The 16,099-nt window shown below is 39.0% G+C and overlaps 1 protein-coding gene across 1 annotated transcript in view; it reads right to left on the reverse strand.

Moving 5' to 3' along the window:
- The window catches only part of OTOG (otogelin), a 113,837-nt gene that overhangs the window by 27,819 nt on the left and 69,919 nt on the right, over window positions 1-16,099 (reverse strand). The window contains exons 31-37 of the mRNA XM_044426092.1: window positions 15,741-15,858; window positions 14,015-14,094; window positions 9,385-12,677; window positions 6,325-6,493; window positions 4,971-5,116; window positions 3,966-4,055; window positions 2,301-2,484 (exon numbers count right to left, since the gene is read on the reverse strand). Of these exons, the coding sequence (XP_044282027.1) occupies window positions 2,301-2,484; window positions 3,966-4,055; window positions 4,971-5,116; window positions 6,325-6,493; window positions 9,385-12,677; window positions 14,015-14,094; window positions 15,741-15,858 (4,080 nt within the window). The remainder of the gene's footprint in view (window positions 1-2,300; window positions 2,485-3,965; window positions 4,056-4,970; window positions 5,117-6,324; window positions 6,494-9,384; window positions 12,678-14,014; window positions 14,095-15,740; window positions 15,859-16,099) is intronic.

Consider the following 16,099-nt stretch of genomic DNA (forward strand, 5'->3'; position numbering starts at 1 on the left):
GGAGGGTGGGTACTCGGAGGAGGGCTTTCTCCGCGGTGGCGCCTAAGTTATGGAATGCGCTCCCCAGAGAGGTCTGCCTGGCGCCGTCGTTTTCCAGCGCCAGGCGAAGACCTTTTTATTTAAGCGGCATTTTAACTGTTAATATTATTGGATTTTATCTGGCCAGGGTGGCTTATTCTATACTGTATTTTTGTATTTTTAATTTAATGTTTATATTTTTTTAATTTAAGATTATAATTATTTTAATTTATTGTTGTAAGCCGCCCCGAGGCTTCGGCGAATGGGGCGGCATAAAAATGTTTAAATAAATAAATAAATAAATAACTCTCATCTCTGGACTAATTGTACAATTTAGATTAATTCTCAGTAAAAAATGGAACAGAAATGGCCTTGGTCATGCATGGGATAATCTCGGGTGAGAAAGGATCAGAGAAAGTGCAGCCCTGCTGTCTCTTTTGGACCTCTTGGTGGTTCTTGATACCATCAACTATAGTATCCCTATGGGCAGCTGGTGACACTGCATTGCATTGGATGGCAGACTCCAGAAGGTGGTGCTAGGAGATTATTTCTCTGTGACTTGGCAGCAATGTGCTGGGGTCCCACAGGGCTGTATTTTACCCTTCTTCCTGAGGGAGATGTGTACTGAGGTGTCATCAACATACAGATAGCACCCAGCTTTATTGCTCCTTTTCATTAAATCCAGGAGAGGTAACGGCTGTTCTGAATCAGTGCCTAGCACTGAGTGCCATAGACTGGGTGAGGGCCCAGTAAACTGAGATGCAGTCTGGACAAGTTGGAAGTACTACTAGTACACACTTCATCTGTGTGCCTAAGTAACATCCAAACTGTTCTGAAATTCACCTAAAGGATCAGGTTTTAGGTTGTGTGTGCTCTGGGATCCAGCATTGTCACCAGAGACATGTGTATTTTAGCCTTTCAATTTCTGGTTTAAATCTTACTGTGTTATAAATCTCTGCATTGTTGCTAAGATTTTTGTTTTTATTTCATACTAGTTTTAAAATTGGAAACACTTGTAATGTACCTTTTACTGTTGCATTTCACAGTTTTAATTGCCATGTAATGGCAAGCTTCAGCTATGTGGAGGTAAAGAAACATAATAAAGTATCACTGCACCAGAAAATACAAACAAATATAATGACCATGGAGGACATGCGAGAATTCCACAGTTCAGGGGAATAAACCCCAGACATTCTATTCCCTTATGTACTTATCAGAGAGGTCGCATGGCAACATCTGGGCTGTGTACTTGTTTGCCTGCTGCACAGTTCCAGACTTGACTATAGGCTTCTCTAGTCAAAAGGACTTCAGGTAATAGAGGTGAAGAAGGAATCTGGTAATATGCTGTCCTTGAATACTCGCCAAGACTGGCCATTATGCCGATTGTTAGTAAGAAAAAAAGCCCGTGTTTCAGCTTTGACCTCAGGTGAAGTAAAAGAGATAAATGCCCAATTCCCTTCAACAATGAGTAGCTTCCCATGACATGAGATGCTCACGTGCTGTCCCATTTCCTAATTATCCCTGCCAGGCACAGTTTGTTGTGATGTCTGAACCCAGTGAAGGTGATTGGCTGAAGGAGTAAACAAGTGACTCTAGAACAAACGATGGATTCTTCTGAGTAATTTAATAACCTTAGCCTTACTGGGTCTGGATGTTGCAACAAGCTGTGCCCAGCAAGAACAGTTAGGTAAACCAAGCGGAGGGCAGCCAATACAAAAAAGCAACTGACCTGTATAAATTGTGAGTTGTGGGTATTGGATTTTGCCATCTAACTGAAATTCCACTAATGATCAACAATTAGAGCAACACTTAAATTGCATTGTGTTTCGTGGGTTCCATGCTAACACAGAGCAGCTCATGGCAAACCTAAATGACCTTACTTGACTTAGTGGAAAGTTTAATGTAAGGTACATTTTCTGCTTATTCCTGTCCTATTTATTTTCACATTACTTCAGCATTCATGCCTCTGCTTCAAATGCTCTAAATCTGGAAGCAAATCTTCACTCATCCATGCCTATCTGCAATATGATCTCAGAGGGATTAAAATTTGGACTGCAGATCATTTGGTTGGCAAATTTAGCATTTTTCTTGTTTTGGAATCATCCACATCATTTCAGCCATTAATATAGCAGAAGTCTCAGGAATAATTATTATGATTTTGGGACTACTGAAACTATTTTTTTCTAACAGTGTATTTCCTAATATTTTTATTAACAAGTAAATGTTAGACACATTTCCCCTACAGCAAACATAGCATCACAATCGTATTAAAGTTTGCTTACCACACATTCCCATTACTTTTAGATCACTGGTTGCATTTGGTTCTATTATCATCACACCAGAGGTGTGAAACCACTGAATCCTATTATTAGCTGGGGTTTCAATATTATACATGAAGCCAGTATCCTCAATTTTAAATCCATATTTTCTAATAGTAGGCCATGCATGTCTTGAGTTGACAGCTATCTAGAAAATATAGAAACATATTTAAGCAAATATAACATTTATACATTAGAAATTATGTTTCTACCATATCTATTTCTGTGCAAAATACTGACAATGCAAATTGAATGGGTAACTTTAATTTAGAGCGGTCTAATGCAGAACTGCACAAACTGCGTACAGCTCTTATCAGGTGCTTGACCAATATCCTTATTCTGCAATCTCAGTTGGATAGTAAAAGCAAGGGAAGAGGGCAGTCAATACATGAGCTGCATTTTGGTTGGGACACAGTTATACAGGTATGGTATTGTATTCAAGACACGGACCAAATAATTATCTGCTTTTGTTTAAAGCAACATCAGTCAACCTTCTCAGAAGACTTTTTATAGCATGACAAGAATATCCTCTTTAAAAATCCACTTTGTTTGAAACACAGAAAGGAAAAAACTGAAAATGTGTCAAAACTGGGAGAATATAATAAAAAACTGAACACTGTAATTTAGAATTTTTAATATATGTAAATAATCTAATAAGACTGACATATTTATTTTTGCCAGTACAACCAACTTTCAATTCTAGATGGGCTCTAATAGCAAAAATGAAGAACATATGTACAAAGATTATATCATGCTTAAAATGACAAATGCTTTCTTTTCTCAGTACTCTTCACTAAAGCTCAGACTGCTTGCCCAAATTTGTCAATTTCTCTTAATATTAATTTTACAGTGATTCATAGCTATTGCATACAGCATCTATTTCTTAAAATGGGTAAGTGAAGCTTTAGGTATGTACTATCAATAATAACAGACCGATCATCCAATCATCCATTTATTATTTATGAATCACTTACATTAAAGGAATTTCTAAACAATGTACAAAAAGTCAGTCTTCATATGTGGAGGACAGAATTATCTTCCTGGGAATGTCTGTTGGAACAACATTACTTTAAAAAGGCAATGAAAAACCAGAAGGGCTGGTGCCTGCCTAATTAGTAGCTGAACAGTGTTCCAGAGAGTGGGGACTACAATATTAAAGGCCAGATGCCAAAAGCACGGTCGACTGGACCTTGGAAATCTGTGGTACCACTGGGAAGATGCTACCTAGTAATGAAGCAGGCTGGAAAGTATGTAAAATGTATTTCAGCAGTGATTACAAATTACTGTGCAAACCTATACATTCCTTTTCAGAAGTCACACTGAATTGAGTAAGACTTTATTCCAGGTTAGTATGTAGAGCATTGTAGCCATATCAGATCAGTACTACTTTAAGTATTACTTGGATTAGTTAAGAAAATCCTGTTCATATAACTTTTACCGCATGCTCAGAGTGTAAATAATAAAGGCTGTTGAGATGTATTCTCTTGCTGAAACATACCAATTATAACCACTTGAAATGTAGATTACTAGAGTTACAATGCTGAATAGTTTCATCCATGTAATTGTTATACATTTAGAAGAAACATGAATCAGAATGATTATTTTGTAAAAAAAAAAAAAGAACTTTACCTTCCTGTTTAAGCGGTCAATTATAATCTGGTTAGATAGATATGTTAAATTCAACATAGTCAGACACAGCTTCGTAGAGGTTAAAGTGCCCTGAATGAGGGGGAAAAACCCACAGATACTTACTCTATGGTTCAGTGACTTTCATAACACCGCTAGATAAAGTTATGCAGTAACAAGCAGTACATTATTACATAAGCTTCATATCCCAATTGCAACTTATCAGGATAACCTGTTCAAAAAAGCCCATTTTTTAGAATATGTGGAAAGAGTTATTTAAATATCAACAAGCCAGGAAATTCAAACCTGAGCAACTCCTGCCTCCATGTTTTCTATAGCTCTTGGTTAGGATGAGAGAGCTATACAGTCAGCTACATAATGCATGAATTAACTGGAAGTAACATTTAATGGCATGGGACCTGAATATCTAAAGGAACGCTTGCATCCATATATGCCCTCCCGCCCCTTGAGATCAGCAACAGATGCCCTTCTCCGGGAACCCTCTGTGAATATTAGGAGGGTGAGTACCCAGAAGAGGGCTTTCTCTGCAGTGGCGCCCCATCTATGGAATGAGCTCCTCAGAGGGGTCCGCCTGGTGCCATCGTTGTTTTTCGGCACCAGGCTAAGACCTTTTTATTTAAAACTTATTTTAATTGTTAAATTATTTGTATTTATAGGATTTTAAATTTTTAGCCGAGATGCACTGGGGTTTTAAATATTTTTTAATTGTTATATTGTTATTATTTGTGTATTTATGCATTTGTTTCTGTTGTGAGCCGCCCTGAGGCTTCGTTGCGATGGGGGTGGCATAAAAATGTTTTAAATAAACAAAATAAATAAATAAATGTGTACAGAAGAAGAAAGAAAACAATGTTCTTAATCGAACAATGAGTGCATGCCACAGGGTGTCAGCATATGCAGCAGAAACCGAATACCATTATATGCAGCAGAAAATTATGGTTGTTTAGGTCCTTGATATACTCTATAAAAACCTACAAAAATACCTACTGTATGAAAATTGCTGCAGTCAGTAACATAGATACTTATAGTTTCATCTTGAGTTTGACTGATAACATAGGATGCTTCTTTAAATAATGTCAAGTGGTGCCCATCAAAGGTGATCAAACTCAGATCAGAAAAAAGTGTACATCGACCTGTTCAAACAAAATAAGGACATCTGCTGAAAATCTGTTGACAAAGTACTATGAATGAAATGTCATTTATTTTTAAAATAAACTTGTTTGGATCCATTAAGTAAGGTAGGGATCCTTAACTTTTAAACAGATAACCTATTAACATGTTAGTTCATAGCTTCATGGTTTCTGAGATTCAAGTTTCTGTCATTATGTAAAAGACAGATCCGTGTTAGTGCCTGAACACTATGATGTTCAAAGGTTTGTCTGTGTGTATTTTGTTGAATTGTTCTACAAACCCTACATGAGAGCTGCAGAGGCTTATAAGCATGCCTTGTTATGCTTCTTGATTCTACTATTTTTGTGTTTTTATATATTCTTTCATTTTATGTATCCTTTAGCCTGAGACCACAATAGGTTGGATCCAGAGTTGTCCTTTCCAAAATGAAGGCCTCATTCCATTCACAGAAGGACTCAGCTCCAGCAGAAGTTCACAATCAAGAGAGGAGGAGAAGAAATTATTGCCAGTTTTCCTTTCCCCTTGTAGCATCTTGTGCCACCTCCCATACTGTTTTAGAAAGCATGTTCTGGCTCTCCACCAGTCTTTCAAGGAGGAAGGAAGGGGTTTCAGAAAAAAAATCACTTACCCACTTCCTCCAAGGGGAGGATTCCATGAGCAGAATATCACTCACGGAGACTCTGGATCCATTCCATTATGTTATGCAAAGCCTCTACAAATTGGAAAAGGATCTTTCTGCCATTTTTGTTTATATAGGCTTTAAGGGATCCATTTTCTATGGCTGGAAAACTGTCCAACAAAGCAGTTAAATCTATCACTTGTCCTTGAAGATAAATCTTTCTTGTAATAGATCACTGATTCTCTTCTGAATTCTTCATCTCACAAAACTTATTTGATCATTTGGTTTAGGGTTACAGTTAGTACTTTATTACTTCACTGAGGTACCCAGTCCCATTATAGGATGATGCTTATTCCTTTTCATGAGAGGCTAGTAGTTGGACACTATATAAAAGCTTTAAGTAAATAAATAATTTCCAAATATTTCATATCAATGGCAATTAAGCAACTGATAACATTCAAATATGTTCTTCTACCTGTATCTGTAACAGAAAATGTTTTGCTTGTTCACAAACAATGTTAGTAAATGTTAGGAGGCTCACAAACGTCCACTGACCTACTAGTAATCTAAAATAAATATGGTAAGACTTACATGCACATTGCCATTTTGGGCAGCATTTATCTCCATTAACCTGAACAGCAAATCCAAGAAATCCACAGCTGGGTTGCTTTGCATTGTACGGACAGTTTTGTGATTTGTTAACTTGGATTAGTTGTCCATCTAAGCAAATATACTGTATGCATTCATTCTCTGTGACCGGCTAAGACATATTTAGAAAATATCTGTTACTATTCATATCAAAACAATATTCAATAAAGAAATATTTTTTAAAAAACCACAGAAGAAGTGCTCAGGTTCCTGAGTAGTTATAAATTATTTTGACATCAAGGTTGAATGCATATAGCACCCTAGAAAATCATTCAATTCATGATGCTTTCAGTAGCATATATATCAATGCAATGATTCTGGATAATTTTTAAAAAGTAAAAACTGGACTCTGAGGATAGCAATAAAAGTTTGACTAGAATTTGGCTTTGGTGATTTTGTTGTTATTATCTAGGCAGATTTTTGATGGAAAGAAAATCCAAACTATCCAGAGGATCAGCTAGTTGGAATGCACCATTACGTTGTTTCATTGATTATATTTTATACATAGAAAGCAATACTGAGAGGCTGATCAAAGAAAAGCATTACAAATCATGCTAGGATGCAAAGGAAGAGGTGTTCTGGAAGGGACAAGGAAACATCAGCTTCTGCTGCTCTGCTCTGACAACTGCTCTGATCACTTCCACTCCTCCATTTGCACCATTTTTCCCTTTTGTGCACAAGAAGTACAAAAATGGCTTCAAATTTTTATTGTATCTTTCTACCACTCATAATTACACCGTTGCACTTATTTGCCTGTCTGCTAAGTACTTTCTGCAGCAGTACAGATCCATACCCTATCTGAAATCCTTAGCCTATGTTGAAATTCCACCTGTCAATTTCATCTGCTCAATGTACTCAATGGCACTTGTCAATCCCCCACTCCAGCTCTTTAGCACTTTTCCTTGAGCCTGAGTGCTGAAAGCAGTGGCTGAATGGGATTGGGGCAGGCAAGCACAGTTGCTACAAAAGCGATTACACCTGCCCCATAGCTCCATCCTGTTCCATCTCCACTTTTGAAAACCGGGGTCAAGGGAAGTGCCAAAGCGGGAAGCAAGCTAACAAGTGTCAGTTTACGAAATACTGGAGCATGAAATTGGTAAGTGTGAATGTATTGGCTACCGCCCAGTCCCAATCACAACTCCTTTGCAGAGCAACCATTTCTGTCACAAATTTGTTTGGTTTTAGATGATTCTCAAGTGGGAAAGGGGTTTGTAATTTTTTAATTATTATCATTTTCACTAGCCCTCTACAAGTTCAGAAGCGCGTGGATTCATCTCTCCTTTATGTACAGTCTGCAGTAGTACAGTCATTCTATCAATTTCCTTAGTACTTCCCCAACACTTTCCCAAAGTCAATGGAAGCAATTTATGATTGACTGCACTACTGCAAACAGTACATAACAGACAGGTAAATCATGCAAATGACTAACGGGAAGAAGTATGAAAAAGATGAACCCACTTGCACACTTGAGAAGCACCAGAAAAGAAAACCATGTCCATACTGCTGGAGGGGTGAACATTACTGATGAAGAAAGACAGAAACTGGAAGCAGCACCAGCAAGATCACGAGAAGCTGGGCTTTTCAATGCTCTTGCTTTTGGGCAGAAAATCCCCTGGATTCCTTGGTTTTTGGCTTCCTGCACTCTGGCCCAGTTTGCAGCAGCCCAGAGTCCAAGTTCCTAGACAGCACATCCAGAGTTCACAGGGTGCATGCCAGGTATCAAGTCCACCACTGCTGCCAGCAGCAACATGCAGGGAAAGTTGACCATTGGGAAAGGAGGCTGGGGGAAAAGACCACCTGTGCAACAAGGGCTCCACGAACACTTGTAGACTTCTGGGCTTGGCTCGCTTCCTTAAACAGGGATGAGCACTGGAAGAAATCTGACTGGCAGGTATAAACTGGTTTCCAGAGAGGTACGGCACACCCCTACAACTGACAGGCCATGCTGCTGACTTCATCCATCACAACAACCCATGTGTTCTCAGAGTGGCTTGTGAAGGGTTCATGTTCCATGCTGAAGGTCCCATGCCTGGTTTGGACATCATGATGAGCAACACTAACACAAGCAAGGCTCACAATCCACTGCAGCTTATCGAGTTATGGACCATAGTGTTATGAACGCAGTCTTGGACCATATTTACATAACCAAAGAAGCAAATAAGCAACAGGAGCTGATTTTCTTTTGTGATTGTGAGAACCTGACTCAGACTTGATATGAAATCCAAATCTGGTAAGAGTGGGTGGCTGAGATGGCTTACAATCCATTCTGAAACCCCAGAACAAGCCATGAGTTTCACAATGGTTTGTAAACCACCACAGGAACAGACCCTCGCCACTTTGGAACCTCATGGCAACATACGTCCAGCAAGGTAATTCTACTAATTAGTGTCTCACAACTGGCATGTGAGGCAGGGGAAGGAATAAGCCATGGTGGTACATTTTCTTTCCATGATCACATGAAACCACCATCAGGCTGCTGTGTGATTGGTTAGCCACCTACCCTTGCAGAGTCTGTGCGTCACAATAACCTGCACCTGGAAAGGCTAAATAAGCCAACATGCAATCTACTCTCATGTCATGCATCTCAGGTCATAATTTGGGGATAAACCTTGTATTGCATTTAAATTGTATTTTCTAGACTCCTTCTTGTTCATTTGGCGAGTCAGGATGTTTTACTCTTTCTTAAAAACAGCTAAATATGTCATTTCACACACAATTTCACACCTATCAGTGGCCCAGTTTGCACTTCACATTGTTTAAAAAGGTGGATTTTTCTTCGCACTTGCATCTAACAATACATTGAACTTTTGTCCATGATTTGGTTAGCATTATGTGCAAATCATGAACTGCAGCTTGCCTCTCCCCCGGCTAGTTAGAGAAACAGTGCTAACTAAACTATGGATGGAAGGTCCCTGGGTTGTTTAAAGAAAGGGAGGGAAGGACGGAGGGAGGGAGGGAAAGAATTGTGTCACTGGAAAAGAGAACGTTCACTTTGTTACTCACTGTGCATGTTGGTGGTGTTGCCGTTTCTCTAGCGGGCATATAAACTGAAGCTGCAGTTCCTGAGACAGTTTCAGCAGTGGTTAATCCCACATCATATCCTGCAGCAGAATCATAAATTGATTTGGTAAATAGATAGGTGGGAACTGGGGTAGCTACTGTAGCATTTTGATGTATTGGTACTATCAACAAGGAGCTTGTTGAAGGGGTGGGGACCTCCATTACAGTTGGCATCTTGGGTTCTCTAGTTGGAATGGTAAAGCCAAGTGAAGCAGGGGAAGTAACTGAATGTTTGGTAGTTGAAGGGGATAGAAGAAGCTTTGTAGCAAGTATTTGTCCATCAATCCCGGGTACTTCAGAAATCACACTTTTTGTATCCGAAGCAACAGAAGACACTGAAAATAGTGTCGTCGTGAGGGATTCTCTTATTCCTGCTGTTTTCTCTGCCAGCAGTTTTGTGACACGCTGTGTTGTCAGGCCACTTATTCCCAGGGGCACTGATTCAGCTGAAGTTGTAAAACGTGGCGTGGCTGGTGTCACTCTAAATGCAGGGAACACAGAACTATAAGAAACAGTGGAAAGTGGCACATGCTTTGATAAAATGGAAACTTTATCTGTAGTACCCTTAACCACTGATGTGGATGCTGTTGGTGCAAGTGGTTTTAAAAACTCTCCCTCTGGCGAATCTGTGAGACTCGCACCTGAAATTTCTGGTGCTTCCAGTATAGATAACGGAGAGGTTGATTCTGATAGATGAATGAGAATGCTGGGAGATGTAAGTGTTTGAGAAGACACCAGCGCTAGCTTTGTAGTTATGTCAGTTTTTGACTTCTGAGTAGGAAAGGACGTCACCGCTTCCTCTCTTATGGTTGGTAATGTTATCAGAGCAGGTGTAAATTTAGAGGTAGAAATCAGAGGTTTTTTGCTTACAATCATGTCAGTAGGCCTTTCAGTTGATGGTAAAAATATTGTTTGAATCAGGTCACTTTCAGTTTTTGGTGTTTGGGTTGCTTCTTTTTCAATTGTTAAAGGAATTTTTGCTGAAAACACAGACGTAGAAGATGCAGCTGAAGGGACAAGCACTGGTAGCACACTACTTTGGAACACAGAAGACTCTGCAAACTTGACCGCTGACTCCGTTGTACTGAAAGTAATTTTGGGGTGGATGCTGGTCCTTATCAGTTCATCTGGAAAGTAATAGGCTGTTGTAGTTCCCCTGGTTGTTAAGTAAGTTTTAGATGCTGGAGGAGAATCGTGCTTTACTATTATTTGGGTTGTAAAATACGGAACAGCAGATTCCACTTTCCCATGGGAGGAAATCCTCTCCATTGGAGAAGTATGAACAGAATACCTTACCTTTGATGTCATCTCAGCTGGCTGTTTTGCAGTGGCTGCTATTTCAGGTATTTTTTGTATTAAAGTATATGGGGGAACTGTTGTCTCTGCCAGGTAGAGTTTGGTAGAAGGTGTTATTACTGGATGAGTAACAAAGGAAGAGGGAATTGACATTCCTTCAGGTGACGTCTGGCTGCTCAATTTAGTGAACGGGGATAAAGTAAAGCCAGTGTCATCTAAAGTTTCTTTTATTGTGGATTCTGGGGATGATGTAGTCTTTTGCGTTATTGGATGTAGGGTTGCTGCCATGGTAACTTGACCTTCAGCTGATGAAGGCCCTGGACCAGTGACTCTCTTTGATATTGCTGCTGTAGAAATGAGCACTGGGGATGGAGTAGTAGAGTCAGCTTTTTTTGATTCTGTTGCACGAAGATATGTTACTTTTTTTGTATCAGCCACTGCAGGCAGAGTAAATGGGTACTCAGTTGTTAGAACTGGTTCAATTTTTTTAGTTACTAATGAAATTGGGAAAACCATGGCTGTAGCTTCTTTGGTAAAATCAGGTTCTGTTCCTTCTGATTTTGTCACTCCAACAGAATCTAGTTCAACATGCATCCTTGTAGTTTCCAAGGATAAAGGTGGTTTGTACAGTGGAGAAGTTGTATGGGAGACTGAAATACGTGCTGGTGATTCTGAGGGAGCTGTCATTTCAAAGCTTACTTTTGCAGAGGAAGATGGAACTATTATGGTTTGTGATGAAGCAGGATACTGAGTGTACAAAACAGTTGTGGCCTTTGTTATGTTTGGCTGAATGAATTGTGAATATTCACGTGTCAATCCTGTTTGCAGAAATTCTTTAGAGTCTGTAAAATTCCGAGAAGTTGTAGCAGATACCCCAGGGAGTTTTGAAGAAAAAATGCCAGGCCTTGAGGTTGTTGCTGAATAGAGGGGGAAATGTGAACTTGGCTGATGTGTGACACTTGATGTTTTTTCTGTCATTCCTTTTTTAACAGTAGAAAATAGTAAAGCACTTAGATGTGTAGGCATTGTTGTGGTTGGTTGCGTAAGTACTGGAGTTCCTGGCATAAATGTGGTTTCAATTCCTTCTTTCATTAAAGCAACTGTTGTTTTTGTTGTTTCTGAAGGAACTGGCTTCACAACTGGCTTTAGTGTTGACAAAATAGTAAATAAATGGGGAAATGAAGTTACAGTGATGTTGGCAGCCATTATAGACAGTTGACTCACATTCAGCTTTGTTCTATCTGACATTGTTGTCTGAATCTCTGTGGGCAAATAAGAAGGCAAAGACGGTAATGTGGCTTTGGTAGGAAACTGGCTTGTTCTTTGTATTCTTGATGTTACTGTGGAAGAAGTTTTTTCTTCTGCAATGCTTGCAACTTTGGTTTTTATTTCCTCTGTGGCACCTATTACTTTTGTTTCTGATACAGGTTTAGTTGTGGCTGGTGATTTATCATGTGCAATCATGGATGGAATTACAGCAGTTGGAACAGAAATGAATCCTACTTCAGAGGCCACTGATGTTGAAGGGATTGAAGAGATTGTTGTATTGCTTGTCTGTTTACCAGGCAAAGTGCCTGTAACTACAGCAGCTGTTGATGGAGGAAAATCAACTACAGAAGGGAAGCCATCATCAGATACCGGGTGTGAAAATACTGGCGTTGCACTTGTACCAAAAGCTGAATGGGTGGAAACATTCGACATTGCAGATGGGGCTAGGAATGTAATATTTGGCAACAGAAGGGTAGAAAATTTAGCTTTTTCTATGGTTGAACTGAATTGCCACTTCAATGCAGGCGTTGTTTCCTTCTCTTTTGATGCCAGCCCTGGAGATGATGTTATTTCTTTACTCAGGACTACTGCGGATGTTTGAAGAGACCCAGAAGTTGAATGTGTCTTTAAAGTGAAAGGTGAACTTTGAATTTCAGTTGCAGGTTCAATGCCTAAAATAAGACAAAAGCAAGTAGAATTTTCTGAACGTTTAATAATCTAGAGGGGAAGGCAAAGGATAAGTGAAGGACTCTTGTTTGGCACTTTCAGAATCTACTGCAGGCATTGAGTGGATATCTTCTCCAGGGGAATCTGTAATTAGAGAATTCACTTATGTTTGGCCTCCAATGTACAGATTTCTACTAGGAGTGGGAGTGACATGTAGGAGAATTTCCTTTTTATTCCAATCACAGTTCAGAAATAACAGGAGCACTCCTCTCTCTCTCTCTCTCTCTCTCTCTCTCTCTCTCTCTCTCTCTCTCTCGGCCTCCTCTCAAAACCCTCATAGCCTTCAGGTGATGGCAGGGGAAGAAGGCAGGATCTGTGGGGCAGTCCATGCCTCTGCAGGCTGGATGGGCAAGCTTCAAAGGCTGGATTAATCCCACAGGACAGAGGTTGCCCAACCATGACCTGGCCTCATGCTTATACATTGAAGGGAAAACATCAAGTGAATGACAGCACAATTCAATACATGTCTAGTCAGAAATAACTTATTCAGAAGTATATATAGGCCTGAAGACTTATAAGTAATTGTTAATTTAACCATTGTCGCATCCATCAGACAATAATGTTTTAAAATTAGACCTGGCATTCCAAAATATAATTTGACATTGAAATATTCCATTACTTATGTAAATATATTTTAAATACATTTGTCACAGATGATAACAAGGATACTTTCCAGAATGTATGTTCTAATTCCCAAAATATGGATTCTCATTGTCAAGTAAAAGTTTTTCCTAGTCCAGCCAAAAGGACTGCAGGTGATGTAGAGCAGAGCATGTTGGACATGGACCAAGGAAACCTCAGCTCTGTCCCTCCCATTAGGCAACATTTCTCAACTTTTGCAGGGCTGTGTTAAGAACTAAATACATGTGCAGATGTATAGCACACTGAACTTCTTGGAGGAAGGATGGACCATAACATCATGGGGTGCATCATATAAAAGTTCTCCCAAATTTCTTAGAAGGCCAACTCTTTTGATGACACCTACAGACCTATGAACTACCAAAAGCAGGATGATGTCAAATTCACTTTGCTCATCAACAAGTAACAAGCCTTTGTAAAAAGATATTAGAAATTCTCATTATCCTAAGAAATAAGAGAGAGGCTTGGCTATTGAGCAGCATAAAAGGGAAAGGAAAGGAAAGGAAAGGAAAGGAAAGGAAAGGAAAGGAAAGGAAGAAGCTACCTATTTGGAGTGCTTTAGTAAGTATAAACATGAAGAATGAAGATTTAGATACTGTATTTTAAATTGTATCAAAATGTAAGCAAAACATGAGTTACGTACAGTCTTCAAAATAGACACATCTTTGAGTTACTTCATCCAGAACCATATTCAGCGGACACATAGGAACACATCCTTCCACTCTAAAAACGAAAAACATCCATATGAACTATTCGAAATAGCCTGCACAGCTGAAACAAGGCACTGAACAACACAAGCCCCTTTCAGGCATTGGCCTGCTCAGATGTAGGAAAAATGAGCAGAAGGAGGCATGCAAGTGTACCTAACATTACGTAGCCCTGTTACTAACATTGCTATGCATCCAGCTTCCATTTAGAATTTGCATGTGGATTTGTACAGAGTTCCCATGTTCAGAATCCCTGAACACTTATCAATAAATTAGCAAAACAGGAGAGGACATACTTGTCATGCTATTTTTAAAAAGGTTTTTAGATTACAACTTAAATTTGTAATTAAAAAATAAAATAAAATGCAGCCACCTCAAATTATTGCTTTTATTGCTTTCATTAGCTCACACTGACCTAGCTTGTCATCCTGTTGAGCTGAGCTAATTCACAAACGATGTAACATAACCTTGGAACAAATATATGTGCTTATCCAATGATGAATATTTCCATTTAGAACTGGCAGAAAGCCTTTACATGCTTGCGCAAAATTTTGTTTCTTGTTTGTTTATACCAACGCTAATGGCCCATCAGAGCTTTGCTAAAAATTTGCCTTGCATGAAAAAGCAAAAGACAAGAACCAAAGTGATTGGTGAGTTACTTTAGGGAAAGATAGAATTAGGGCAGTACCACTGGGCTGTAAATCTCAGGTGTTAATTCAAATTATTTAAAATATATTTAACAACACCGTCCTGTCCATGTCTACTCAGGAGTCAATCCCATTGAGTTCAGCGAGACTAACTCAGCCCCAGAAGAATAGCCTATATAAATCACCATCTTCTTTACAGAGAAAACAAATATGTTTACTCTTGCAGTGAGGTGTTTTGGCACTGAAATACAGCAACACATATTGCTAGTTATGACTCAATTGCAATAGCACTGTAATAACATAATGGGGAAACCTGTTTGTTTTCCTTTTTTTACAGCTTGGAAAAAGACAGGGAGGCTGCATGTTTAGTAACCTCAAGTATAGGCTGAGCATAGGAAGTATGACTAGAATAGACAGCCTATAGTCTGCCTGTCTTCTTCTCTTCTCTCAATTCATGCTTTACAACTACTGCTACATTCTTGCTATGACTTAAACTGAAAAAGCAACCTGTTTGCAAACCCCAATAGAAAAGAAATACCCTTATTTAAACAGTTTCATATTTTGGGCTCACTTAAAGCACTAACATGAGTACAAAAATAAAATGGGCTTAGTTTCTACCCTGTTATATAACACATTTACCTGGGAAGAGTACCACTCTTTCTAGAAAAGGATAATATGTACATTTAAGTAAATATAATAAAATGAGCATTTAGGAAAGAAACTGAAGCTCAGTGGCAGAACACAGATTTGTATGCAAACAGGTTCAGTACCTGGTATCTCCAAGCAGGGTTAGAAAAACTCCTCCCTGAAACCCGGAAAGACATTGTTGCCAGTCAGTGATGACAATACTGGGATAGATGGATCAGTGGTCTGACTCATTTATAACACAGCCTCCTATCAAAAAACCTGTGTTGCTTGCAAACTGATTCAAAACCAACCATCTCAGCTTACTGTTAGGGCTAAACCATATAATTTAATATGGCTAATATTAAAGATATAAAATGTGGATACTTACTTTGGTACAGTCTGACAGTGTTCTGCTAAAGGATCTCTGCAAGTTTTGAAGCAAGGGCTTGTACAAACATCATAGTGCCACTCACACACCGAATGTGCTACAAACTTAAGGTTGGCATCTAGAATACAATTATAAATATATTATTTTCATGTACACACACGCAATATATACTAGTTTCTCTAAGATCCTTTACTGCATATGATGAACATACTTTTTTTAATATCAGCTACCTGAAATTCCTGGACCTGTTTCCCAAACTGTTACTACACTTGCATGCAAACTTTTGTGTAAGCAGGACCCACTGCTTGCACAAGAGAAAGTAACCTTTGGAACAAGCAGACATTTTTATTTCCAGATGG

The sequence above is a fragment of the Varanus komodoensis genome, unplaced genomic scaffold, assembly GCF_004798865.1.
Source record: "Varanus komodoensis strain SLA01 unplaced genomic scaffold, ASM479886v1 scaffold16, whole genome shotgun sequence".
Classification (NCBI taxonomy): Eukaryota; Metazoa; Chordata; class Lepidosauria; order Squamata; family Varanidae; genus Varanus; species Varanus komodoensis.